Consider the following 27069-nt stretch of genomic DNA (forward strand, 5'->3'; position numbering starts at 1 on the left):
TCTGAATTGAGTCATGGCCACAAGGAGAAGACTAAACCTGTACTTACAGCATATTTCTTGCAATGAGCCCTCTTCCCACACAGGTTTGGCAGCAGGGAGCCATGCACCTTCCCACTGCTGAGTCATGTCTCTTGCACTGCCCCTGCATTGCTTCAACGTGACTTTGATGGAAAGCTCTTTGAGCAGGAACTTTGCCCTTTCAGTGTTCATGTCAAGTGGCATGCACTTGCTCAGAATTGTAAAAATAATGTTGAGTTCAAACCAATTAATTTCACTCACCCCACAACTGCAGACTTAAACTTTGTCTTTTAATCCAACCCATTCTTGCCTGGTGCTGGTGTGTCCTGACCAGACTAGTCCTTAAGTTCTCCTATAATATTGATTGCACTTTGGTTTGTGTATAATTCAGGAAGAAATAATTAAATCGGGAAGGAAAAAACTGCAAAATCAGATTCTGACTAGCACTCCTGTGTGATTTGAGAATAACAGTTTAAATGGGTTAGCCCTCACATAACCAAAGGCACTACTTTATCTGTTATCTCAGACACATTAAATAAGTCTTTACCCTGAAGTCAGATGGACAGAAAAGGGAAGGAAATGTGTCAGTGCATTTAAGTTTTCTTTTAATGGGGATCTCTGCTGAAGGCCATCAGTTTGAACCTGGGGTTTGAAGGCCCATGGTCTCCTTGCCTTGAGTGAGCTCTCATCTTTGGAATCCTGAGACTTTTCCCTCCGTAGACCTCTATTTCATTGGAGCAGAATCCTTCCGCTGGATTCGCAGCGGGGGAAGCGGCCTGAGCTCCCATCCTTGGCTGCCGGGGGAAACTGTTTCTCTGCTCACGGTTCCTCAGCGACTGTGGGCACTCAGCCCGTAAGGGGCTGCTCAGCCTTGTCCTTAGGCTGGGGAGTCTTGGTTGTGGGCAAAATAGTATTAACTCAATAAATTTTTAAATTAATTTAATCTACTGTCAGTTAACACAAACTTCTGCTCGCTGTTTAGAGATAACAGCTGTGCCCAGCAGGTGCAGCTCCAGGCAGCCCGTGGCCTCCTCCCGCACAGGCACTGCTGCTAAACTAGGCAATTTGTGCCCAAAACAGCCCTCAAGAGTGAACAGAGAGTGTGCTTGTGCATGCACTGCTGGGTGCTGATGCTGCCTGTGGACGCTATGTGCTCCCCTGGGTCCCTGTGCTGTGCTGTTTGGGTGCTCCCATAGGAGCTGATTTGGCATTTGTGTATGTGATAACTACATGCTCCTGCTTGAACTCCTTTGGTGCTCATGCATGCAATTATTGAATGGTCATGTGTAAATTAATTAAGCACTGATGTGTGGACACTAAACCCTGCAATTTATGCTCAAGTTCCCAGAAAGCTGCTCTGAGGGCACCTTGATGGAGTCTCTGGTTGGGCTGATGAAGGATTGCACTGAGCTCTGCCGGCTCCTGGTACATGCCCAGGTCCACACAGGGCTTCCCCACAAAGACAGGGGATTAGGGAGGCCATAAAGGAGAAGGACCCCATGGGGAAAGGGGACAGTGTTAATTTGCTGAGGAGACTTTGAGCTTGCTCATTTGGATGCCAAAACCTGGGAATTTACATTAGTTTGAAACAGCTAGAGCGTGCTGCTCGTGAACAGAACAAAATAATGAAATGTTTGATTTAGAGACAGGTATTCAGATGAAGCCTTGATTATTGGGCCTGAAAAAATCTGAAAATAGTGTCTCATATTTGGGAACAAAGGGTACTTGCATGTGGAAGGAGGAAGCTCTGCGGCACTGCTGCCTGGGTGGGCGCTCAGCCCCTGTGTCTGTTTGCACTGGTGCTGTGGGGCAGGGATGGGCTCCTGCCTCTGTACGGAGCCTGGCACTGGGGCAGAGCCCAGCACTGCAGCAGTGCAGTGGCCGCTGCTGTTGGTAAAGCTCACTCAGAGTTGCCCAGACATCTTTCTGAGCAGCGGCGTGGCTGCTGCTGTCTGCCAGGAGATGCTCCGTCTCAGTCAAGAGCTCTCATATTTAAAACTGCACCAGGATTTGTGTGTAGGGGCTTCCCACCATACTGTCCCTCATGGATTTAACACAGCAGTGACACGAAGAAAAGAAACCGGTGGTGCTGCAGTACGAGGTGTGTTCTGTCTGCCAGGAGACAGTTTATTCCTACTGGTTTTTAAATACAGCAGTTCACCAAAGTGACGGTACAAGACCTGTGCAGCGAATTCTGTGCTGCCATGCGATGGTGGCAGATGTGCTGTTCCGGACGGGGCTGCCTCTGGGCTGGCGCTTGCCTTCCCTGCAGCGAACTCAAACTGTCTTTGCAAATCCCATTTAATAAAGTGATGGTGCTGGAGGCCCATTCCTTCACACACCTCGCAGAACGCTCTCGGGAAGTGGAAGACGCCCTGGCAGAGGCAGCGCTGGTGGCAGGACCAGCACTGTCTGAAGGATCCCAGACGCCAGGGTGTGGACCTGCCCACAGGGTCCAGCAGGAATGGAGCCATTGGGAGCACGTGTGGGCAGCCTTGCCTTTTCCCACCTGGCATCGCAGGGAGGCACTGGCAACATCCTGCATGCTGGGGCTCGGAGGGTTGGGGGGGGATACTTTGTCCCTGGGCAGTGCTGAGTGACAGTGGTGGAGGGGTCAGCCACAGCCTTCCACAAGGCAGTGGGGATTCCTGTCAAGAGCAGCAGTGGAAAATCCACCTCTGTGCAGCCACGGTTTCCCCTTCCCTGCTCCCAGTCCCTGTGCTGTCCTCCCCGCAGCATGCGGCTGATTCTGGATCCTGCTCCTGCCTTGGTTGTGGGTGGAGAGAGGCAGCTGGAGTGGCTCTTTAGAAAACAGAATTACAGTAAAACGGGGAGGTTCCTCCAAGTCACCTGTGAGCTGCTTCCTCCCATTCCCAGACCTGGGCTGCCTGGGAGGAACTTTAAATCGCCTCCTGGCTCAGTCCTGGCCACTGGTTCCGGCAGCATGACGGCAAGAGGCATCTTCCTGCTGGGGCTCCTCACCCTGTGGGCAGAGCTGCAGGCAGCACCCACCACAGGCAAGTACGGGCGTGCTGGAAACAACTGGCCTCTCTAGATTTTAAGAATATTTTCCATACTTTCATAGAATCATAGCATGGTTTGGGCCAGAAGGGGCCTTTAAAGGTCATCTAGTCCAACCCCCCGGCAATGAGCAGGGACGCCTTCCACTATGTCAGTGTTGGTGATGATATTCAGTGATGTGTGTTTAAATGTCTGTTTTAATCCTATTTATGAAAGCTTTCTGGGAAGAGTTTTAACCCTTGTGAGGTTTAGCCCTTGCTTAAATTTTTTAATCTTTGAGTTTGGCAAAACCCCTGGTGGGGACTGAGATGGCAGTGGTGCCAGCACACAGGCATAGGGATGCTTGGGAGGAGGTTTGTCAGTCAAACCAGTGACCAGGGCAGGGACCAGTGGAAATGCCAGCCCGGGCAGAGCCCCAGGGTGCGGCGGATGGGACCGAGACGGGCTGGACCAGACCCGGACTGGGCTGCCTGGGGTAGTCCTTCCTGGCTGGGGAGACTAGCCTCCATCCATGGGGCTGGGACCCCCCTGGGGTGAGCGGGGACCCCCAACCCTCATAGCCCTGCTCGGGCCATCTCTAGCCAAAATGAGAAGGTGCAGGTAGTTACAGCTGTGCTTCAGCTCTGCTGCCCACCTGCCTGTGCCTGCCTCGGGCCAGAGTGCAGCACACTCCTCGCCTGGGCTGGCAGCTGCCCCTGCACTTTGCTTCGTGACAGTTTCAGGGCATCTCCCTGCCATGAACCCTCCAAAAGCACCAGCCCCACTGGGGAGGAGCTGCTCTGGGAGGAGGGAAATTCTCAAAGAAGTATGTTTTTCCTTCTCATATTTTTTTTCTTGGGAAAAATTGCCAGATTCCAAAGAAGTGCAAATGGCATTTCTTTTGAATGAGCCATGAAGTGATTCTGAGAGCAGTGTTTACAGTTTCGTGGAACCGCTTCTTTCGGAATGCTCCTGCACCTGTTGCCAGCTGGTCTGTTTTATTCTAAAGCTCAGACTCCGAGGCAGCAATAGCTCCTGTGCAGCGGGAGCCAGGTTTGCCGTTTCTCTGTAATAAGACACTGGGGCCATCGCATGCTGATGAAAATACATCAGCAGAAATGTCATTGCTTTCCAAATGCTTTTCTCTCGAAACTTGAGTTTCTTTCAGTCTCAGTTTACAGGCTGATTTTAAGCTTTAGAGTATAACCTGCCTTTTGCCAACAAGCCAGCAGTGCTGGTGCCTCCATTGCTAACGCGTTGGTCCCCTTCCCTGTCTCAGAGCAATGTCAAGGGGCCAGCACTGCCTGTGGGGAGCCTTGTGCTGTGCCACTCTGCTGCTGAGCAGGATCGTTGCTGCTGCTCAACAGGAGAGCGTGCAGACCAACTTCCTAAATGTGCTCAACAACATATTTATTCCCTCGTTAAATAGCGCATGCTGGATTTGTAATTGTTTTGTTAAGAATTTGCTGCAATCACACATGTAGACACATTTTCTTGCTTTTCCTCTCCAAGTTCTGCCCTGGCTCTCCAAGCATTGCACCTGCAATCAGCCCCGTAGCTGTCTGCTGGTGGGTGGGCTGTGGGGTGCTGCAGGAGCAGCCAGTGGGGAGGCCCGTGCTTTGGGGGTGCTGGCAGCTGCCGGTGTTGCCTGCAAGGGTCAGAGAAGCCATGGGGGGAGCAGGGTGGGGATGAGCCCTGGTGCTGCGGGACTTGCTGTGGGTGTTGGGGCAGGCTGTGGCATGGCACGGTGCCATCTCTCCCCGGAGCAGCTGGAGCCGCAGGTGGGTTCTGGCTCCAGTGTAGAGATGCCCAGGAGGGCCCGGGCAGGCAGGTATGCTGCAGCTCCTGCAGCAGCTCCTCTGCAGCCCTGTTGCTGTCAGTGGTGGGGGCCCCTTGGGCACCAGCCCCACCATGTGCCGGCAGGCAGTGGGGTAGCCCTGGAGGGCTGCATCACCCCAGTTGTGCAGGCAACAGTGGTCAAGCAGAGCCCTGAAAACCCACTGGGAAAAGCTGCAGGGAAGGCAGCTGTGCAGTGCCACAGCAAACGCAGCTGCTGCGAGCACAGGGAGCGTCGTGCCCTCGATGCCCCGGCTCAGCATCAGGGTGCCAGATCTGAGACCAGCCATCAAAGGGCAGATCCTTGTGGGCTTGGCCCAGCTGGGCACCCTGTGCAGTGACCCAGATGCTGGTGGGTGGGAGCTGTGGTGGTGGGAGCCACGGGTAGGAGGGCAGTGCGCGACTAGCACACTGGGGATGACAGTGCTGCTTTCTGCTCCCTTCCAGGGCTCCATGGAGCAACCCCTGCCAGGTGGCCACAGCCAGGACATCCCAGAATTGCTCCTCCAGGGAAGAGCCCTTTGCCTGAGGCAGAGCTCAGCATGGTGCCCAGCCCGCAGCCCTGCAGGGCCACCCAGGACAGGAAGCCGGAGTCAGGTGCAGAGCGGGTGGGTAAGGACCAGCGCCTGCCCACGTCTGAGCTGGTGACTGCTGCAACACCTGCATCGGGGAAGCAGCTGGTGACTGGGGGGAAGCCCACAGTGGGGAACAAGCCCACCCTGGCTGGGAAGCCGGACACTGGGAAGAAACCCAGTTCAGGGAAAAATCCAGCATGTGGAGGAAAGTCTGAGACTAGGGAAAAGCCAGAGGTTGTAGCAAAGCCAGAGACCGGAGTGAAGCTGGAGACTGGTGGGAAGCCAGGTATTGGAGGGAAACCGGAGGCAGGGGGGAAGCCGGAGGCTGGGGCAAAGCCAGTGGCAGGTGAAAAGCCGGAGGCTGGGGGAAAGCCGGAGGCTGGGGCAAAGCCAGTGGCAGGTGAAAAGCCGGAGGCTGGGGGAAAGCCGGAGGCTGGGGCAAAGCCAGTGGCAGGTGAAAAGCCGGAGGCTGGGGGAAAGCCGGAGGCTGGGGCAAAGCCAGTGGCAGGTGGAAAGCCGGAGGCTGGGGGGAAGCTGGAGGCTGGGGCAAAGCCAGTGGCAGGTGAAAAGCCGGAGGCTGGGGCAAAGCCGGAGGCTGGAGGGAAGCCGGAGGCTGGGGAGAAACCTGTGCTGGGGGAGAAGCCAGAGACCGGGGGGAAGCCGGAGAGTGAGGGGAAGCCTGAGGCAGGAGGGAAGCCTGAGTCTGACCAGGGTGACAGTGGGGAGGATGATGACAATGGCGACGATGATGATGACGACAATGATGATGATGATGATGACGATGAAAATGGGCATGGTGATGGCAATGACAATGGTGACGACAATGGTGCTGATGACAATGACGATGGTGACGACAATGGTGATGATGACAATGACGATGGTGTCGACAATGGTGATGATGACAACGACTATGATGATGATGACTATGGAGAGGATGATGGCAATGGTGATGATGATGGCGGTGATGATGATGGTGGTGGTGATGACGCTTGGTGACCAATGCCACAGGGTGTGCGAGGAGCATGTGGGGCAAGGAGAGCCCGCAGTGGGTGGGCACAGGGGCAGTTGCCCCTGGCTTCCTTCTTTGCCTCACTCTGCCAGGGCTGGTGCCAGGCACCAACGGTGTTTTGTGCAGGACCTTCACTTTCCTAATAAACAGCACATTGGGCCACCAGCTTGGTGTGACAACCTGTCCCTGGTCAGTGCCTGGCACAGCCAGGCCATTGTGGCTGCCCTAGCCTTGTCCATGGCATGGGGAGCTCCCGCACCTGCTCCTGCCCAGCATGGGCTTGGCAGGACCCTTTGCACAGTGATGTGACTCTGTCCCCTGTGGAAGAGCCACAGGGACAGTCCCAGCACCTGCACAGGACCAGCAGAGCATCACTGGGCCAGGAGAAACCTCCCTGTGGAGTCTGTCCCCCCCCAGCCTCGAGGTGAGCTGCTTCGTGGACAAAGCCTGCCCCCACCCCCACCCTGCCCCCGCCGGCATCCTCTGAAAACAGCTGCCATGGCAGGGCTCAGCCAGGAGCTACGCCGGCAAGGACACCGACAGGTCCTGGATTTGGCTTTGCACAGGCGGGGTGCTGGGGTGCTGGGAGCTTGTCAGCCCCTTGCAGCCTTGCCTGTGCCGCCATGCTGCCCCTTGCCATGCTGGCAGCAGGGCAGGAGCTGGGAAACTGCTGCCCATGTGGGGTGCGAGGGGCACCCGCAGCTGACCCCCAAGGGCACAGGGCAGCCCCAACACACGCTCACTGCAGAGCTGCACCAAGTTCGGTCTGGCTGTGCTGCTGTGGCCCTGCCGCAAGCCTGCATCCTTTCTGGGGGGCACGACGAGATCCTGCTCGCAGGAGGGTCTCCGAGAATAGGAACAAGCCTGGTCCCGGCAGGGATAGACAGACCCATGGGCAGGGCTTGTGTGTGGCTCCTCAGGGACCTGCCTGCTGCGGTGGCACAGCCCCTGCCTGGGACTCCATCCCTCCTGCAGGGGCTGAAGGTCCCACGGAGGCTGGCATGGGCTCACCAGGAGACTGACACAGCCGGAGCCAGCCAGTGTTCATTGCAGAGTGGGTTTACTGGGGGGAAGGGGGGGGCACAGAGACCCCCATGCTCAGCATGGAGCTGAGGGTGAGGGGGTGGAGGTGGAATTGAGAATATGGGTGCATATCCAGCAGCTCATGGATTCCTCCACAGACAGCTGTCCGGCTGTCTGGTGTGGGCTGGCTGCACATGCTGGGTCCTCAGTCCAGGTCCAGGATGGGGCTAGGTGAGCCCTGGGGAGAGATGGCAGTATCCATGTCACAGGCCCTCACTTTGGAGCATACCCGGGTGCAGCTGTCAGCTCTGCAGTGGGGGCGAGGGCTCCTAAGACCCCAGGCACCCCTCCCAGGGAAGCTGTTGGGCAGTTTGCCAGTCTCTTCTGCAATGTGCAAGGATGTGCAGGGAGACGACACTTCTGTGCGGGACACTGCACCCTGGCCATGGCCGCGCTCATCCCTTTCATGCAGCTATGCATCTCCCCGCAGTGCCAATCCCCTGGCTCCCCATGCCCACCCTGCACTCACCTGTGGACACCAGCCGGGCCCAGAGGCAGCAGAGCCCCAGGAGCAGAAGCAGTGACAGCATCCGCATGGTGCAGTGTGGGCAGCGTGGGTGCTGCCTGTTCAGCATGGGCAGGGGTTTAAATCCTCCCGGGGCTGGAGGTTGGTCCCAGTGACCTGGTCTGTGCCCCAGTGCCCAGAAGACTCCATCCAAGCGTGACCCCCGCCGCCATCCCCTCCCTCCTGCAGGCTGCTGCTACTGCATGAGCCATGCAGGGAGGCACGAAGGTGCTGCTGCTCAGTGCAGCCCTGAGAAAGCCATGCTGTGCCATGCCATGCCGTGCTGTGCCACAACACAGCTTCCTGGGGGACAGGGGCCAGCCAGGTGGCAGCCAGGAGCTGGGGGACCCCGGTGTGGGGCTGGCCCTGCCGAGGCAGCAGAATGTGTGGGTGTGGTGGTTCCCCAACCGGGTGCTGTGGCCCATGGTGCCCTGGCAGCTCTCCGGGCATTGTTCTGCCTCCAGGAACAATTGCTGGCTCCCGAGGGACGTCCTGTGACTGGACATGGTCCACAGCCCCGTGCTGCCACTGGCCCCTCAGCCCTGCACCTCCCGGAAAGCTGGTGCCCACCTGGCCCCATGCCTTGGGGCAGCAGTGGGGCACTGGTGCTGGGGGCAGGGAGCTACGTGGGGGCTCTGCCCGGGTGCTGGGACTGAGGGGCCATAGCATCAGAGTGGGCCAGAGCCAGAGTGGGTGCCTGGGTCCCCATCACATGGTGCTGGAGCTGCCTCTTGCCTCCTGCTCCCTTCCATGGGGTTGGTGGGACCGGCCACACTGGCCTCTGTGTCTGCCTGCTGCCAGGGCTCTGGGCACAGCCACAGATCTGCACCATCACCATCACTCAGAGGGACACAGCCCTCCTTGGGGTCTGGCCGTGTTTCCCACCCACAGCTCTGCCCTTGACTGGAGCCCCATGACAATCACTCAGGCCCTGGCTCTCCCAGGGCCCTGAAGCCTCTGCCAGCACCGTGCTGAGTGGGGTTATCTGCAAGCCTGCCACAGGCTGCACTGGCAGCAGGGGCTGTCCTGGGAGCTGCTACTTGTCCCTGGGGCTGCATCATGCCAGTGCCGCATGGGGCTGCAGGCAGGTCTGCTGGTGCAGCGTGTTGCAAGGATGGAGGCACTGGAGCTGCTGGGGCTTTCCCAGCTTGCTCCCTTCTGGGAGCTCCTGTCCCTGGGAGAGGCAGGAGGGCTCTGGCACGCATGGCTGGGCAGGCTGCCTGCACACGCATGTGTGTGTGCATGTGCAATCCAAGCCGGCCAGGTGTGGACACGTGCATGTGCAGTCCACACTCTGTGTGTATGTGCATGAGTGGGTGCGCATACAGTCCATGCTGCTTGCGCCATCTGAACTGTGAGTGCCTGTCTGTGCCCATCTGCTGTCCAGGCTGGCTGGGTGGCACCACGCGCTCACCAGCAGCTGGCTGCATGAGGACTTTCTCCCGTCCGTGTCCCCCTCTGTGTGGGATGGGGGTGACACACAGGTGGGATGACTCATTCTGGGAGAAACGGAGCTGCAAGAAGAGGAGCAGTGGGAAGCACTGGCTCTGCATGCTGGGACATCCCTGGTCCCCATAGGGGCTGTTCTTGTCTCTGTCTCTGGGTGGGCAAAGGGGACAGTGCCTGGCTTGTGTCAGCCCTAGAGAGCATCGGCCAGTGGCCTCTGTGTGGGGACAGCTGGGATGTGCCACAGGTGAGGGGACCCACTCTGCCCCTCGGCTCCCCCATCACCTCTCCTGCCATGCACCCTGGTCTGGGCAGGAGCATCATCCCAGTGGCACAGCACCATCCCTGTCCCCATCCCTGCTGGGTGGCTGCCTTGGGAGGTGCCACATTCCTGGGTGCTCCCTGGGCTGGGCTGCCCCAGTCGCTATTTCTGCCATGGTCTGGCTGGTGGCTCTGCCCAGCGTGGCTGTGCCCATTACTCACACTGCATGTCCCCATCGGGGTGAGCTGGACATGGCAGCAGGGCAGGGCAGGGGTGGCCAACACAAGTCCCTCACGGGGTGCTGTTTTCTGTTGCGTGCAACCCCCACATCTACCTGGAAGCAGCCCTTCCCCACTCCGCCATGGTGCTGTGAATCCCAGCACCCCTGGGACTGGCTCTGTGTCGACTGTGGTGTCTTCCCAGTTTGGCCATGGCACTACCACCAGTGCAGGGGCAGCAGGGGCTGCTCTGGAAGATGGTATCTGTCATTACAGTATCACCCCGGGGTGGCTGAGATACTGTGGCAAGATAGCGGAGAAAAAAAAAGCAGCCCTGGTGGATTTTGGTGCCGTGGCTCTGCCCTCCTGTGGGGTGCAGGACTGGGTGTCCTTGTGCCACTGGAAATGTCCCTGACAGCTCAAGGCTGAGGGAGATGTGCCAAGCACAGCTGCTGAGACACAGCCCCAGGACCACCATGGTCCCCACGCAGGGGTCCCTTTCCCGTCACCCACCCTGACTGCCGCTGGCATGTCCCTCCGGCTTTGCTCCTGCCCTGCTTGGGCTTTGCTGCGTCTCTGTCCCGTGCCGGGGATGCTGCCAGTGTCTCTGTCCTGGGGCTTCAGAGGAGAGGCAGGGAAAGCTGCGGTGGGGCGCAGGCAGGTCACGGCACCTCCCTCCAAACCCCACCCCGGGTCCAACTTTCCTGGCCTCTCCCCACTGAGCTTTCCTCACCCTCCACTTCCCCCTTGGGACAGTAATTACAGCAGTAATTAGGAAGACAATTATTCCTGCTGAATGGGAACAGCTTAATCTGTTTCTCCCTCCTTATGGCAGGTTTCACCCCACGCCCACCCACGGGTGCAGGCAGGATTCTGGGGATCCATCTGCCGCTGGGAGCCCTGCACTGCCGTGGGTCTGGGCTCCCAGCTGGAATCTGGGCAGGCTGCGAGCTGCGTCCTGTCCCCAGGGGATGCCCCTCACCAGCACGATGCAGCTGCTGGACCCTGACCCACTGCCAGGAGCAGGAGGCTGCGAGGGGGCACAGGGCTCAGCTCACACAGGCAGTCCTCCAGGAGAGGTGTGGATGAAGGGGACAGCCCGAAGCTGGGAGAGGGTGATGAAGTGGGTGGCAAAGGGCTGATGGTGCCTGCAGTGTGGGAACGGATGGGAGCATCACCATCCTGTGGGACCTCCCTTCCACAGTGGCAATGACTGGCAGGTGAGGTGGTACCCACGGGCTCAGTCCCGCGTGTGGGACCATCCCCTCCCAGGACGCTGTCTGTCAAGCAGGAGGGAGCATGGGAGAAAGGGGAGAAGGGGCACGTGCCCTGCACTGCTCTTGCACAGCCTTTCCCCAAGGACGTGCACTGCAGGGAGAGCAGTGCTGCGGCATGTGGTGCCCCAAACCCTTCCCTGGCTGATGGCTGTGCCACAGCCGATAGCTTTCCATGCCCTGGGATGGCACTGCGACGCTCACTGGCAGCGGAGGGGCCAGTGCCAACACCCCCCGCCTGTCTTCACTGACAGCTTGTCCCCAGTGGGCTGCTGACAGGTGCCGGTGGTGCCTCCAGCCCAGCTGGGGCATGCGGCTGCCACCCGGCTGGGGTCCCTGAGGGCTGTGCCGGGGCAGCTGTCCCGTCCTACCGGTCGCCCCAGCTCAAGGGCTGCGGCTGGGATGCTGCTGGGGAGGCCAGGCCCTGCCTGGGTGCGGCTCATTACCCACATGGCAGGAATTAGCCGAGCTGGGGCGCCAGCCCTGCTCCCTCCGCCCCGCCGGCACACCTTAAATCCCAGCCCGCCGCACCCAGGGCCCAAACTGGCCCAGGACACCATGGAGCTGCCACCCGGCCACCTCCTCCTCCTCCTCGCATCCCTGCTCCCCTTCGCTGCACGGTCTGGCCCGGCCTCGCACGCGGCTGGAAGAGAGGAGCTGGGGATGGGTGAGTGCACCCGTGGCACATCCCGGGGACAGGGATGCTCTGGGTGCTGCTGCTGCCCAGCACGCCCGCTGCCCCATGTGGTGCTGGCTGTCTGCGGGGGCGTGGGGCCACAGGCGATTGGGGTCCAGCCCTGGGGTGCTTGGGGGCTGCTCAGCCCCCCACTCTGTGGCCCTCCCCAGCATCCCAGCCACTGTGTCCCACAGTGAAGCCCGGGTACTGCTACCACATCCCAGAGGTGGAGGACCTGATGGACAAGGACTGCAGCGCCTGCCGCAGGGATGCCTCCTGCTCCCGCTGCACCAGCGATGCCGGCTGTCCCGCTGCCACCAAGTGCTGCCCCAGCAAGTGTGGCTACACGTGCCAGGAGCCAGTGCTGGGTGAGGGCTTGGTGCCATCGCAGTGGGGCTCTGGCATGGCAGCATGGCAAGCACTGGGGCGGTGACAGGAGGGGTGAGCCAAGCAAAACGGGAAGGGGGTTGCCCCCTTGCTCTTGCTGGGTCCTGCAGACGGTGGGGGGGTACGACACTGTGTGGTGGGGGCGCGTCCCAGCTGCTGGTGCGTGGGGCCACGGGGCAGGCAGGCGCAGAGCTGGCAGGAAGGGTTTGGCAGTAAGCAGGGACCAGAGCCATGCAGACTTTTCTGAGGGCCCCGGGAGCACCGAGCCAGGCAGCATCCCCATCCTGTCCCTGGCTCAGCCCATTTCCCTCGGACCACACAGACTTCTGCTACCTGCCCTCCGTCTGCGGGAGCTGCAAGGCGCTCTTCCGCCGCTTCTTCTTCAACGCCTCCAGCCAGCAGTGTGAGGAGTTCATCTACGGCGGCTGTGGTGGCAACAGGAACAACTTCAAGACCAAGGGCGAGTGTTTCCAGGCGTGCTCCCACATCGGTAACTAGCTGTGTGCTGTGCACCATGCACTGTGTGCGTCGTGTGCCATGCACCATGTGCTGTGCACTGTGGCCGGCGGCTGCTCCTGCCCCTGGCAATGCCCAGCCCAGCCCCATTCCTGACCCCTTGTCTCTCAGTTCCAGGTGCCCGATAGTGCCAGCCTTGGGAGCATGGTGGCCTCTGCATGGCCCCTGCCTGGGGCAGCTGCTGCTGGCAGCCATGTCCCCGTCCCCGCAGGGAGCCATTCCCCACGGGGCTGGCGGGGACCAGCGCTGCTGGCCAGGGCAGCTGTGCCAGAGGCTGTGGCTCACCTGGGGATGCTTGCTGGCCCAAGGGCAGGGATGTGCACCCGCAGTGGCACAGCTGCTCCCTCCTGTGCCATGGTGCCTGGCTGGAAGAGCCTGGCTCTCTCATGGGGCTGTGACACTTCAATACAAGGACAGGTCCTTGGATGAGCATGTCTGGGTCTTGTCCTTTCTGCCCATGGAGGCAGGAGCAGGTAGTGCCTGTCTGTCTGGGCTGCCCTCCCGTGCTGGGACTGGGCAATGGCTGCCTTCAGCAGTGTCGCATAACAGCCCCAGAGTTCACCCCAGCCACCACCCTGCAGCTCCTGCTGCCTCTGGATGGGCTCTCAGCCCCAGGTCTGCCCTCAAGCATGACCTGGATGGCAGCTGATGTGACCAAACAGATGAAGAACAGCCCCTGCCTCGATGGATGCCTGAGGTGGTGCCTGTCCCACAGCCTGCCCCAGATCAGGGTCTGTGTCTGCACAGCTTCACTGGCCCCACGGCACCGATCCCAGTGTGGGCTGAGCCCCCTGGCTCCAGCCCTAGTGGGACCATCCCTTCGCCAGTGAGCCCTGGGCAATGCTGGGGCTGCTGCAGGAGCATAAGGGGCTGTCCCAGTGCCTGGTGGGGCAGCCCAATGCTGCTGAGACTCAGGGGCAGCTGGATGCAGCCACATATGTGCTTTATTGCTGGAGGTGGTGGAGAGGGGGCAGGTCAGCGAGGGCTGGTGGCTGTCCTGTGTCCCCTAACAAAAGTGTCTTCCTGCCATGGAGGAGCTGCTTTCCTGTCATGCAGCATCTGAAAAGGAGGATGTGTTTTTAGGGAGCCCTGAATCTGTGGGGGCAAGGGACCAGCGGCCACAGTTGCAGCTGAGCATGGCCAGCTCTGGTGAGAGCTTCATCTCGCTGTGTCCCTTCGGGTCTCCTCACCCCAAAAGACCATTGCTGCTGTGAGCAAGGTGATGGGGCAGCAGCACGAACCAGCCCTGTGGTGATGCCGAGCTGTAAGCATGCTGAGGGCTGTGACCTTCATGCAGGTCTGGCTGGCACCCTGTGTGTCCTAGTGCCGCCCTGACTCGGTGGCCCTGGGCCCCCTTACCACTAGGCACTCGCATGCAGACATGGCCACAGCCATTGCTGCAGCACTTGTAGCCCCAGGGACGCTCCTTGTCGAGGCTGCAGATGTCCAGGCACATCCCACAGCCCTGAGGGACAGGGCACACTCCCCCTCTGGAGCACACCACCAAGGGGCACCTGGCTGGGAAGCACCCACGGCTCCCAGGGCAGTGCCTGGGTCTTGGTTAGCTGAGCTGCATCTCACCTACGTGGCTGTCCATGCAAATGTGGCCACAGCCAGTGTGGGTGCAACTCTGTCCCCGGGGACACTGCCAGTCAGCCTCGCACTCCTCCACACACCTGCTGCCAGCCCTGTCCTGGCTCTCTGCAGGGGCACGGTGACCCGCTGTTACCTGGCTTTTCTCAGGGGGCTGGTGGCCAGCTCCTCCCTAGACAGGCTGCTCCCACTGCCTCTGGGTATGGCCATGCACTCCCAAGTGCAGCCAGTGTTGCAGCACTTCTCCTCTTGCCGGCAGACACCGTCATCCAGACACTGGCTCCCATGCCTGCACCGGGGGTCCCAGCACGGCTCTGCCCGAGGGCACTCCCCAGGGTGATCTACAGGAGGAGGGGACCCAGGCAAGGGTGCAGGGTCCCAGCCCCACTCGCATGCTGCTGCCCCGTACTGGTGGCCAGGCTGCCCATGCTCACCTCGGGCAGGGCGGGTGCAGCGCTTGGCGCAGCCGGAGAAGCAGCACTTCTGCTGGGGACAGTCCCTGTCATGGGCACAGGAGTCCTCCTCCATGCATGGGTCTGACATCTGCTGTGGCCTCACCTTTGGGCACTCGCCGGGTTTGTCTGAGAGGGGCAGGAAGGGGCAGGTGGGGCAGGCACCCCCCCGCGCTGTGGGCACCCACCTTCCTGGAGCCTTGGGACACCCTGCTGGCTGCACCCCAGGGGGTCTGAGCACCTGCCCGGTGGCAGCACTGCTCTGCATCCTGCCCCACAGGAGGTGTGCCAGTGTGCCCAGCGGCATGCCGCACCACTGTCCTAGTGACTCTCCTCACCTCGTTCCGGGGCTGAGCACATGTAGCCACATCTGCTGCTGCAGCACTTCTCAGGCCCTGGGCACCGCCAGTCCCCGGCACAGGCACTGCCGCATGGGGCCGTGGTGGTCCGTGCCTCCTCGGGCAGGGGGCAGATGCCGGGTTTCTCTGGGGGGCAGGAGGCAGCAGGGTTGGGGGCATGGGGAGATGACTGGAACCAGGGGGGACCCCTGCCCACTGCTTCCCCGCCCAGTGCAGGGCCAAGCAGCTCATGCCTCGGGACGGGGGCAGGCAGGGGTAGTCGCAGCCACGCAGGCAGCACTTGTCCGTGCCGGTGCAGTCGGTGTTGTGCCGGCACCAGGCTCTGCAGTCATAACTGGGAAGCTGCCTGGCATGGGCTGGGCAGAAGCTGGCCTTCCCTGCAGGATACAGCACAGGGCGGCTGTGGTGCCCCTGGCACAGCTGCACAGACCCGCACCACAGCCCAGCCACCCCCGTGGGGGCCACTCGGCACCACAGTCCCCTCGGCACCGCGGCCCCTTGGCACTGCAGCCCCGGGGGATCAGGCACCACGGCGCGGCTCTGCCCCGCAGCAATGCTGCAGCATCTCCTCCCACAGGAGCTACGGGGCTGGCTCCAGACCCCTCTGCCGAGGGGCACGGGGACTGTGGAGAGGAGGCACCCTTTCCCCCGGGGCTCGCCAGTTTCAGCTGCCTGCCATGTCCCACCTTGGTGCTCAGCACTGCACAACCCCGCGCACGGGCCACAGCAAGCACGTCTCCCTGCCGCTGCAGTCTCTGTGCTTCTGGCATGCGCCCTCCTGCCAGGCTGGCGTGGATGTGGGGAGCCTTGTGAGGAAAATGGCTCAGGCTGCACATAGGGCCAGGGATGCCAGCAAGGACCAGGACACATCTGTCCCCTCCACCAGTCCCAGGCTCCCACCCAGCCCTGCTCCACGCCCTCCCACCCCAGCCCTCACTGGGACAGCAGCAGAGGAGGCAGTGTGGCATCCCAGCTCTGGCTGCGGCTGCGGCTGTGGCGCTCACCTGCTGCCTCGGTGTGGCACTCTGGGCTGCACTGGTGCTGGCAGCACGTCTCCAGGCGTGGACAGTCTCCATCTCTGCGGCAGCTCTTCCACTGGTGCCGCTCTGCAACACAGGCAGCAGTGGGGCTGGGGCAGTGTCTGCCTTGCATAGGCTGAGGGGTCCCAACAACGGTACGGGGCAGCTTGGTACTGGGGACCCCAAGGCGGCCAGGTTGCAAGTCCCTGCAGCCCTTCCCTTCTGCTTTGCCAGGGTCCCCATCCCCTCAGCTCCTGGCACCACTCAGAGGCACAGGTCCAGGGCAGGCAGAGCTGTTGAAGCTCTGGGGCGGCTCCCATCCCCCTCACCTTGGCTGCCATGCGTGGCACTCCCGGCTGCACTGCTGGTGACAGCACACCTCAGACAGGGGACAGTCCTGGTCCTGGTGGCACCTCTGCTGGTGGTGGGGCTGCGGGGTGGCTGGGGCAGGGCTGGCATCCTCTGCACCATGGAGCAGGGCCTGGCCAGCAGCGCTGGCAAGGAAGAGGTGAGGGCAGGATGGTGGCCTCGCTGGAGGGTGGCCTCGCTGGAGGGTGGCTTCACCATCCCCTTCCCACCCCAGTGCCTGCTTGGGAGTGGCACAGTGGGTCCCCACCCCAGCCGCTCTCTGCCTACTGCAGGTAACACCCTGGTGGCACCGCATCCCCTAGCTCTGTGTCCCCCTGTGCGCATCTGGGCAATGCTGGTGCATGGCCAAAGTGGCAGCCCTGCCGGCAGCGCTTGCCCCCCACAGCACCATGTTGACAGGAGGCCCCGGCATGGGGAGGGAGCTGGGCAGGGGTAGCACTGGCCCCTGGCACAGCCAGGCTCAGCATGCAGTGCAGCCAGGCAGGTGAGCCTGCAGGTGATGGGGCAGCACTTGGCGCTGCCGGGGCAGTCGGTGTCCTGGGTGCAAGGGTCCCGGCACGGTGGCTCAGTGTCCAGTGAGGGGCTGATGGGGCAGGTGCCAGGTTTCACTGGGGACAGCAGTGAGAAGTTGAGAACAGGCAGTGGCTCTCCTGCCAGCCCCACCAGTCCTGGCAAAGGCCACTGCGGTGAGCATGGGGCGAGGGGGCTCCCATCGTGCCTCAGGGTGGCTGCAGCCACGTGGCATCACCCCTGGTCCCCAAGCCACAGCCCTGCCTGCACTGCCCATCCCATCCTGTCTCGCCAGCTGGGGCTGTCAGCAGGCACTGGCTGCTGCCACAGCTGCTCTTGCAGCATTTCTGCTCGTTAAGGCAGTCGTTGTCGCCTCGGCACCACTCCCAGCACGGCCCCACCAGCCCTGGCTGCACTGTGGGGCACTCCTCAGGTTTGGGTTGGTCTGGCGGAGCAGAGGCGGTTGTGAGGCTTCAGCATCCCCAACCATCTGCCCTGCCCGTGCTTGGGGCTCCCTGGCCCCTTGCCATGGCCCACACACCCCCAGCACTCGGCAGCTATGTCCTGCCACTGGGTTCCCTTGCAGCTGCCAGGAGCTGCCGGTGCAGGGGAAGCAGCATGCGGCCACCCCAAGGGCCCGTGGTGGTGAGGAGATGGCAGACACCTACAGCACAGAGGGTCCCTGTGGCTGCCCCACAATGAGCTGGGGCTCTTCCGCTGCCGTGCTCCCAGCCGGATGCCACGAACGCCTTACCCTGCCCGGGCTCCAGGCAGGCAGGGCTGCAGCCCAGTGGGCAGCACTTCTGCGCTCCCAGGCAGTCCTTGTCCTCCAGGCAGGGGAAGGGGCAGGGGTAAAAAAGCCCCTCAGGGGCTGCTGCTGGGCAGGCACCAGGGTTCTCTGCAGTGCCAAATGGCACAGGGCCAAGAGGTGAGGCTGCACCGACCGTGTCCATGGGCAGCGACGGGAAACCTGCCCCTGCCCAGACCTCTCTGCCTGCCCCTGGCTGGACCCCTCCACATGCCCTGTGTCGGCCTTAGGAGCCGTGGGCAGGAGGCTGCCAGCAGTGCACAGAGAGCTGCTCTGTGTGATGGGAATGGCACAGGGATGGAGGCAGGGAGGGGGGAGAAGGATGCTGGCTGCCCTGGGCAGAGGAGGTGCCGGTAGCCGTGCTGTACCATACCTTCTGCTGGGGGGGTGCAGCGGAGCCGGCACTCCCAGGGGCAGCACTTGTGCCAGCTGGGGCAGCTGGAGTCATTGGTGCGGGGGGGGATCCAGGTGCAGGCAGCGCATGAAGTCCCGCGGGCACCTCCCCGGCTTCTGGGGCTCCCCTACAGTGGGACGGCAGCGTCAAGGCAGCACCAGGCAGCAGAGCTTTTTGCCCTCCACCCCCCAGGGCATGGGGCATGGGTCCCCCCTGGGGGGGACACAGGGGACTGGAGTGGGGAGCACAGTTGCGGGGACAGGGTCCTGGCAGGAGCTTAGCCTCTCAGGGCTCACAGTGACCACCCCTCTCTGGCACAGCAGTGACCAGCCGATGGCAATGCCCGGGGCTGCCTGGCACAGCCTGGAGTGCAGCAGCCTTGCTGCCATGGCAGGAGAGGGACTGGTTGGAGCGGGGCTGAAGAATCCCTTGCAGGACAGCCCCAGGGCTGCTGTACCCCCACACCAAGACCTGCACAGCACAGCATGGCACGGCACAGGGCCGTGTGTGCCCTCGCAAGGCAACAAGTGCCACAAGGAGTGTTGCCGGCCCTGCCAGTGGGAAGACAGCACCGAGACAGCACCAGCTGGAGGTCAGGATCCATCGCTGAGCATAATGTTGCCCCATGCATCCTCACTGCAAGCTGCTTCCTCCTCCTCTTCTTCCTTCCCCTCCTCTTCCTGGCACCCTGTGCTCACCTTGGCCATGCTGGGAAAATTGGGACAGCCCTGCCTTTGCCACAGGCGTGGGTGAGCTCCAGCTGGCGCCTGTGCCTAGGTCCTGCCTGCCATCCGGGAGATGTCACAGGAGCAGCAGTTTCTGCAAACACCCCTTGCTGGCTCTTGGCCGGGCTGTGCTGTTTGGGCTGCAAACAGAGACTCTGCCGGGAGGTTTCACTCCAAACAGCAGCTGTTTGGTTAAAACAAAGAAGGAACCCAGCCGTTGTGTTGGGGAGGGCAGAGCAGTGCTGCAGCTGGGCACAACCGCCCCCGGCATCACACCCACAGTGGGGGGCCCTGGCAGCGGGGGTCTGTGCCCAGGAAGCGGCACCCATGACCCAGGTCCCTTCGCCAGGGTTTGGGTCTGCACCAGTGGCTGGGGGCTGCATGCAGGGGTGGGGAAGGGATGAGAGGGGTGAAGGGTAGGGCCCGGATGCTGCAGGGCTGCAGATGTGGGGGTCTGTGCAGCCCCAGACCCTGCCTGCCCTTGCCAGCACCCCCCTCATGCCCACCTTTACCACGCAGCCCCAACTCTTCCCAGAGACCCCCTCCCTGGCACCAGGCTGGGCACTGGGCTCTGTGCGCACAGACCTCCCAGATCTAGGTCTCCCAGTGTCTGTGCGCGGCACCCAGGGAGGCCGGGAGATCCCCTGCCACACGTAGCACCCTGGGGTGCTGGCAGCTGCGTGTACAGGGTACTGGGCATGCGTGTGGGGTGCTGGGGGTGCACATGTGCCCGTGCAGCCTGGGGTAGGAGAGGGCTCCCTGGGGCAGTAGGGCTGTGCCACAGGCACTGCAGCTGGCCAGGACACGGTCCCCACCAGCATGTGCCAGGCAGTGCCAGTGTGTGCTGGGCAGGGGCACGGTGGGGCTGGAGTGCACGGAGCTGGCCCCAGGACACCTGTGCCTGGCAGCTGCCAGGTTTGCTTGCCGGTAGTCACCACCCTTCTCCTCTGGTGCAGTGCCCAGCTCTGCCCTGAGGACGAGGAGACCCAGGAGGAGGAAAGCCCCCTGGCCTCATGGTGCTGCCAGGGATGTCATGTGTGTCCAGAGCTGAGCTGGGGCTGGGTTTAAAGTCTCTGGCAGGGATGCCCGGGGTGCTGGGGCAGCTGAAGCTGGGCTGCCAGCCATGGCAGGCTGGCTGTGCTGTGGGCAGGAGGAGCAGGAGGAGGGGCAGTTCCCAGAACCCACCAGCGCCCCGCCAGCCATCCTTATCTCTGGCTGAGCCCCGCTTTCAGGGCAGGGTGACCTTTGGGGCTGTGGAGGGCAGGTGGGGTCAGGCAGCTTCTGTCCCCTGCCGCACACAGCCCCATCCCTGCTGCAGCCACTGCCACCCCCTACCTGGGATTCCCTCCAGCCCTGCTTGCCCCTTGCCTGCCCAGCCTGGGGGCCATGGATATGTCCCACAGCTTGGCCCGGGCACAGCAGCAGGAGCAGCCAGAGGGGGTCTGTTGAGCCGGCCACCATTGTGCCACCCCACAGCCATGGCACAGCTCAGGCAGGTGTTGAATGGGACCACTCAGGTCCTGCACCATGAGGTAGGAGAGATGTCCCGGGCCAGTTCAGTGTCCCAGCCCAGTGACAGGGCTGGGCTGGGAGTGGGGAGCGAGCAGGTCCTACTGGCCCCTGGCATGTGGGTGCTGCTCCCTTCCCCCTCCCCTGTCCAGGTGCTCTATCCACCCCGACCCATGACTGCTTTTCCAACCAGGTCTTCACACTTTGGGATGCAAATGAGCCCTTCCTTGGTGCAAGGAATCCAAGGGAACTGGTTTCTGCACTCTAGCATGACAGCTAAGGGGACATCATGCAGCCCCCCCGGGCCCGTGGGACAGTCACCATAGGGTGATGGTGGCTGGAGGGTACCCGCATGGAAACAGGAGCCTTTCCCTGCTCCAGGGCAGCACCTGCCTGCAGGGACAGCTGCCGCGTGCCTGCCTGCACCTCCCCGCCTGTGCATGGCCCCGGGCTGCCTGTGCCTCCTGGGGAGCTGCAGCAGAGCACAGGGATGGTGGCCCGGAGCAGAAAGCGGCCATGTGCTGGTTTATTCTGTTTCAGTGGTGAAGCAGCTGGGGCCAACAGGGATGCCAGGGTTCGCCTTTGTGCCCAGGCTGCCAGGAGCCTTGGCGTGGTGTGGGGTGGTGTGGGCAGCAGGCAGCCCTCGATGGCACAGCTGGGAGGGGCTGGGGGTGCTGGGGACCACGGACATCAGAGCAATGCTGGTGCCATCTTGCTGGTGGTGCAGAGTGTCTGGCACAGGGACGAGCATGGGGTCAGCCAGCCCTGCTGGCAGCAGCACCTCTGCTGGCTCACAGGGGTGTGATGGCAGCGGGGTGGGGAGCGGCACCGAAACGGCAGCTCCTGGTGCAGCCCTTCCCAGCCAGGGTTAGGCTGTGCCTGGAAGAGATGGGTGAGGCAGTCAGTGCAGGATGGGTGCTCCCACTCTGAGGGATGGGGGGACCCTGGGGTGCCCGGGCCCCCCTCAGTCCCCTCCAGGCTGGACCTACTGCAACACTGAGACCTGTGCGGTGGCCCGGGCTGCTGCGCGCAGGAGGTGGCAGGCTGTGGGGGTCTTACCCCACAGTGGAGGGACACATGCCCGGCCGCAGCCCTGCGGGCAGCACTTCTGGCCAGGGGGGCAATCCTTGTCCTGCAGGCACAGGAGGAGGCACTCAGCCACCTGGTCACCGTCAGCCATGGGGGGACAGAGCCCGGGCCGCACTGGCACATGCAGAGAGAGGGAGGAGTGAGGGGTGTGTGTGCCCTCCCACCAAGAGGTAAGCCCCTCACCCAGCTCCTACCCCACAGGGACAGCAGCTGGGCCCCCATTCTCCCATTCCCTCCCGGGAGGGTCATGGTGAGGGGCAGCCCCTGGGGATGGCGGGTGCAGCCAAGGGTGTGCCAGCCCTGGCTGGTGAGGCTCAGTCTGGAACAAGGCAGGGAGGGGACACGGGGGATCTCAGCCCCACAGGGTGTCAACAGCCTTACCTTTGGTGGGCAGTTTGCAGATGTGGCCACAGCCAGTGGTGCAGCACTTGGTGGCCCCAGGGCAGTTGCCATCAGCATCACACAGCTCCAGGCAGGGTCCCAGGGAGCCCCGCAGCACCACGGGGCACGCGCCGGCCTTCACTGTGGCATGGCGGCTCCCTGGTGACAACGGGGATGGTGGCTGCGCCGGGATCCTGTTTCCCCCAGCCCCACTCCTGGCATGGCCTCAGTCTTAATCCTGCCCCTTGTCCTGCTCACTTATGAGGGCTGGGGCTGTGCCCCAGGTGGGCGTGCAGCACTGGGAGCTGCAGCTGGCAGCACACGCTGCCCAGGGCCTTGGATGGCTCGGCCGGGCACGGCCGCTGAGACTTGTCTGGTGGCATAGCCAGGCACACGCTGGGGAGGGGTGTGGGCTGGACACAGGAGAGCCACGGGGCAGCTATGGGGCAGCCACAGGCAGTCATGGGCAGTGCCAGTGCCAGACACACTTGGGTGGGGGATGCAGGTTTGGTGAGTGCCGGCGCCGGGGGGAGGGATGGCAGGGCTGTACCTGTGTCCCGGAGGGTGCAGGCCAGCCCACAGCCAGAGAAGCAGCACTTGCGGTCCCCAGGACAGTCCCGGTCATCGGCACAGCGGTTGGGACAGGCAGTGGCTCTCCTCTGGACACGCTTCCACGGGCAGAAGCCAGGTTTGGCTGGAGGGGAGGGGAGGCTTGGGTCTCAGCGTGCAGCCAGCCTGTCCCTGCACCGCCTATGGGTCCCCCACAGAGTGATGGGGGACCACAGACCCATGGGGCTGTCCCATGGCAACCTCAGCCTGGCATGGGTACACCCAACCACCTTACCTGGCTCGGCACGCATGCAGCGGGCGCAGCAGCCGCGAATGCAGCACTTCTCCCCAGGGCTGCATGCGGTGTCATTGTGGCAGCTCATCCCACAGGTCACACCTCTGGTGCTGCTGGCATGGGGGCAGTAGCCTGGGCTCTCTGCAGAGGGAGATGCTCTGTGCGGCCACGTGCCCAGGGAGCGAGGCTTGCATTAGGGGCACCCAACAAGGGCACCAGCCTCTGCCCGCATCCCACCCACCACCCAGTCCCCACACTGGCACCTCTCGGTGGGAGTCAGCGGTACCTGCAGTGGGGAGGAGGCAGGTCCTGACCTGCCTGCTCTGGCAGCACTTCTCAGCACCGGGGCAGCTGTGGTCGGAGAAGCAGTATAGTCTGTGGGGGCGTGCGGCTCCACTCCCCCCCGCTGGACACCTGCCCACTTTGCCGGGGGCAGACAAGGCGGCGAGGGGCCAGCGTCCCTGCAGGGCCCAGCGCGGTGCTGGGGTGACCATAGGGGCAGTGCCCTGGTCCCCAGCATGGTGCTGCTGGGCCAGGGCAGGTAGCAGCTCCATGAACAGTGCCAAGAGCACCAGGAGGAGGGTGCGTTCACCCAGCATTGCGCTGCTGTCGGGGAGCTGTGCCGCCGAGCCCACTGGACAGGATTTAAACACTGCTGGGGTGGGGCTGGCCAAACTGAGCTGCTCCTTCCCATGGCATCACCGTGTCAGGACCGTGGGAGTGCCGGGCATGAACAATCCAGCTCAGGGGAGACTCCTGGGACAGCACTGGGCTTGCAGCCCATGGCTGGCGCATCCTCCGCAGCACACCTTTTCCAGATCACCAGTGACCCGTGAGCAGCTGAGCCAGGGGGACAGTCAGCGCTCCCAGAGCCCCGGTGCCTGCACTCCCTGATGGTGAGCAGTGATGGGGCAGAGGGGAGCAGCATCCTGCCCCTGGTCCCCAGTCCACCTGGTCTGGCCCAGGGAGCATTGCCTGTTGCCTCCCGGCACACACAGAGCAGGGAGAGCTGCTGCTGAGAGCAATGGTGCTGAGCTGGGGGGCACCAGCCTGCATCCACGCCGCAGGGAGATGAGGAACAAGCAATGGGCAACAGGCTGTGCTGGGCAGGGCGTGGGGCTCACTCTACCCTGGGGGACAGCTGTGCTCTGACCCCTGCCAAAGGCAGCGGGCTCTGGGGGTGCTGGCCTCTCAAAGGCGGGTGGAACTGCTTGCTCTGGTCCTGGGGGCTGGGAGCAGGGCAGGCATAGGAAGGCCGGGATGCCAGGAGCCCTGCAGGGAGCGGGAGTTGCCATGGAAAGTGGGGCAGGAGCAGGAGTGGGGCACAGCTCCGAGAAGGCAGGGGAGGGAGGCGGCAGGGGCAGGCATGGGGCAGAGGTGTGTGGGCTTCACTGCCCACGGCTCCTTCAGCCTTCTGTCATGGGCAACATGCCACTGCTGGGCTGGGTGCGTGTGGGGCAGGAGCAGATTGGGGTGATGCTCATGTAACAGCACATGCTGGCAGTCTCCCTGTCCCCTGGCCACTGCAGAGCAGAGAGCAGCTCCACTCTGATGGGATGTGGCCATGGCTGTACATTGACGGCCCCGCTCTGCACGTGTCTGCACAAAAGCAGAGGAGACAGTGCGCTGGGGCAGCCCGGGCCATGGGGCTGTGGGGCTGTGGGGCAGCCCCAGGCAGCGGCACAGGCTGGGGACCCTTGGAGACACAGTGCAGCCAGACAGCACTGACGCTTGTCATGTGGAGCCCTTCCAGTTGGTCCCAGCACCAGTGCCCAGCGTCAGCTGTGGTGGGCAGGATGCGGCTGGGAGCGGGCAGGGCGGCTGTCCAACCGGAGTGCAGCGGGACACAGAGGCGGCCACAGGAGTGGCAGGGAGAGGCTGCTTTATTGGTGACAGTGCCAGGGGCTGCGGCGCACCCCAAGCAGGGGACCCCGGGGAGGAAGCTGAGGCTGAAGGCTCCGAGCTGGGAGCGTGGCCAGACCGGGGAGGACGGTGCAGGGCCGGGGCCTGGGCGTGTGGGACTCGCATTGGGCAGCAGCTTCCCTGTGGCTGGGCTGGTAGGAGGCGGCCGTGCCTGCAAAAGGAGCAGAGGGCTGTGAGTGGGACGGGCATGTGGATGCTGTGCCATGGGTGCTGCAGGATCCCTGGGGTTGGTGGGTGCCCGACTGACCTCAGTGGAGTGGTGTCACGCAGGAGACCTTGCCGCAACCATTCCTGCAGCACTTCTGGCTCCCGGAGCAGTTGGAGTCCGTCTTGCACTGGTTTGTGCAAACGCCCAGCATGGGGATCCCTGGACTGACAGGTGGGCAGGTGCCAGGCTTCTCTGAAAAGGTGAAGGGACACGGCCTGAGACCTGCCAGCCTCGGCATGAGGGGCAGGGCTGACCCTGCAGTTCCCGGAGCCATAGGCATGGCCCTAGCCCCCGGCTGCCACGGGGGAAGGATCCCTGTGCCAGCCAGTGGCTCCCCCACCCTGCAGCACTGCTTGTTGGTGCTCCTGACCCGATGGGGACATGTCGAGGAGGCCATGTGGCATTGTGGCCCCCCGCAGTCCCTGTGTTCAGCCTCCTGCTCAGGAGTGCACGGTCAGCACAGGATGCGCAGCTGCAGCACACGGCCCCAACAGCAGCCTTGGCCCCACTTTCCCCCATTGCCACCGTGGACAGCCCCAGCTGTGTGCTCATGGCATGTGTGCTCAGCCCCACAGATGGCCTGTGCCCTAGCTGGATGGGGCCCCTGCCTCGCCATCCTGCTGCCTGCCACCAGCACTGGGCTCCCAGCTCTGTACCACACTGTCCCCCAGGTGCACAGCCAGGCCAGTTCTGTCCTTTCAGGCGGCCATGGAGGTTCACATCCATGCTTTTGCAGCTGAAGATCTCAACGCCTGCTCCCATCACCTGGGGCTGCTCTCCTGCAGGACCGCATGGCAAGCGTACTCAGCTGGGTGTCTGTGGGGCTGTGGCCAGCACAGGGCCAGGGATGACCCCGCTGGGAGACTCTTCCCAGGTGCGGGGTTGAGAGGCAGAACAGTGACCACGTCCTGGGCTGGTGGCCACCCACGAGGCTGAGTGGGGAACAAGGTCTGGGAGGGGGAGCGGCACAGGCCCCTGCCCTCAGCACTGGCCCCAGCATCATTTGGAGGCATCTACTCAACGCCTGTGTCTGTGGGAGGAGGAAGGGGTGAGCGTGGCCCAGCAGCAGCACACCCCAACCCTACTGGGCTCCCCACGCAGCCCCTGGTAACCGCGCTGCAGCCGGATGCGCAACCACAGCAGCCGCCCAGGCCTGCGGCTGCTCCCGCACCCTGGAGCCCCGGTGCTGCCGGCTGGGATCGGCTGTCGGCTCCGGCAGCGGCTCCGGCCCCAGGCAGCAGGGCCGGGAGCAGGAGGGAGCGTTACCGTCGGGCTTCTGGCAGGCCTTGCCGCAGGCCGCCGGGCAGCACTTGAGGGTGCTCTCGCAGTCGCCATCGGACTGGCACCCCACCGTGCAGTTCACCGCTTCCGTCGTCGCCGGGTCCGGGCACACGCCGGCTTTTGCTGCAAGGCAAAGGTGAGGGCGTGGGCAGGTGCCGGGGCTGCCGGGCCGTGGCAGGGTGAGGGCTGCCGGCCCGAGGCGGGAGATGCTGCTGCCGGCCCCAGGGCTGGGTCCAGGGATGCTGCTGAGCCCCGGCCCCCACCCCAGCAGGCCCCTGTGCTGGGAGTGATCCTGGCTGCTCGCCCGGGGCGTGCTGAGCCGTGCCGAGCCGAGCTGTGCCGAGCCGTGCGCTCATACTCACTGGTGACATTCTGGGCGGATGCTGGAGGCAGCTCTGCCCAGAGAGCCAGGAGCCCGGCCAGGACGAGCACGCTGCGGGCCTTGGGCATGGTGCGGGAGCCGGCGCTGCGCCTGCGGGGCCACCCGGCCGGCCTTTAAGCTCCTCTCCAGGTGGGGCCGGCGGGCGGGAGAGGGCTCAGCCTTCCGGGTGGCTCCAAGGGCCGGGCAGGGCCAGGCTCCCCCTTCGCGCTTGCACAACCCGAGTATCAGGTATCTGCCGCTGCTGGCTGCCGACCAGGGACCGGGCGGCCATGCTGAGAACTGGCTGGGCAGGAAGAGCAGCCAGACACCGGCACCAGCTGCGGCCCGGAGCGGCCGGGGCACGGGCACAGGGCTGTCATGGCCCCGCGGGGCTCGGCCGCCGCAGGTGCGGGAACGTGGCTGGCACTGCCAGCGGGGA

The 27069-nt window shown here is 63.1% G+C and overlaps 2 protein-coding genes across 2 annotated transcripts; both read right to left on the minus strand.

Annotated features, from left to right (window-relative positions):
- Positions 1-21411: 21411 nt before the first annotated feature.
- LOC101911230 (WAP four-disulfide core domain protein 3-like) lies at positions 21412-22945 on the minus strand. The gene is made up of 5 exons (XM_055814205.1): positions 22858-22945; positions 22564-22707; positions 22006-22172; positions 21603-21789; positions 21412-21422 (listed from the first exon to the last, which is right to left on the minus strand). Exons 1-5 carry the CDS (start codon positions 22943-22945, stop codon positions 21412-21414), a joined length of 597 nt encoding a protein of 198 aa, XP_055670180.1.
- A 1777-nt stretch (positions 22946-24722) lies between these two features.
- LOC101911060 (WAP four-disulfide core domain protein 2-like) lies at positions 24723-26823 on the minus strand. The gene is made up of 4 exons (XM_005239989.3): positions 26632-26823; positions 26255-26392; positions 25028-25180; positions 24723-24931 (listed from the first exon to the last, which is right to left on the minus strand). The coding sequence occupies exons 1-3, from the start codon at positions 26717-26719 to the stop codon at positions 25029-25031; spliced, it is 378 nt and encodes a 125-aa protein (XP_005240046.1). The 5' UTR covers positions 26720-26823; the 3' UTR covers positions 24723-24931; position 25028.
- Positions 26824-27069: the final 246 nt, after the last annotated feature.

This window comes from Falco peregrinus, chromosome 9 (assembly GCF_023634155.1).
Source record: "Falco peregrinus isolate bFalPer1 chromosome 9, bFalPer1.pri, whole genome shotgun sequence".
Classification (NCBI taxonomy): domain Eukaryota; kingdom Metazoa; phylum Chordata; class Aves; order Falconiformes; family Falconidae; genus Falco; species Falco peregrinus.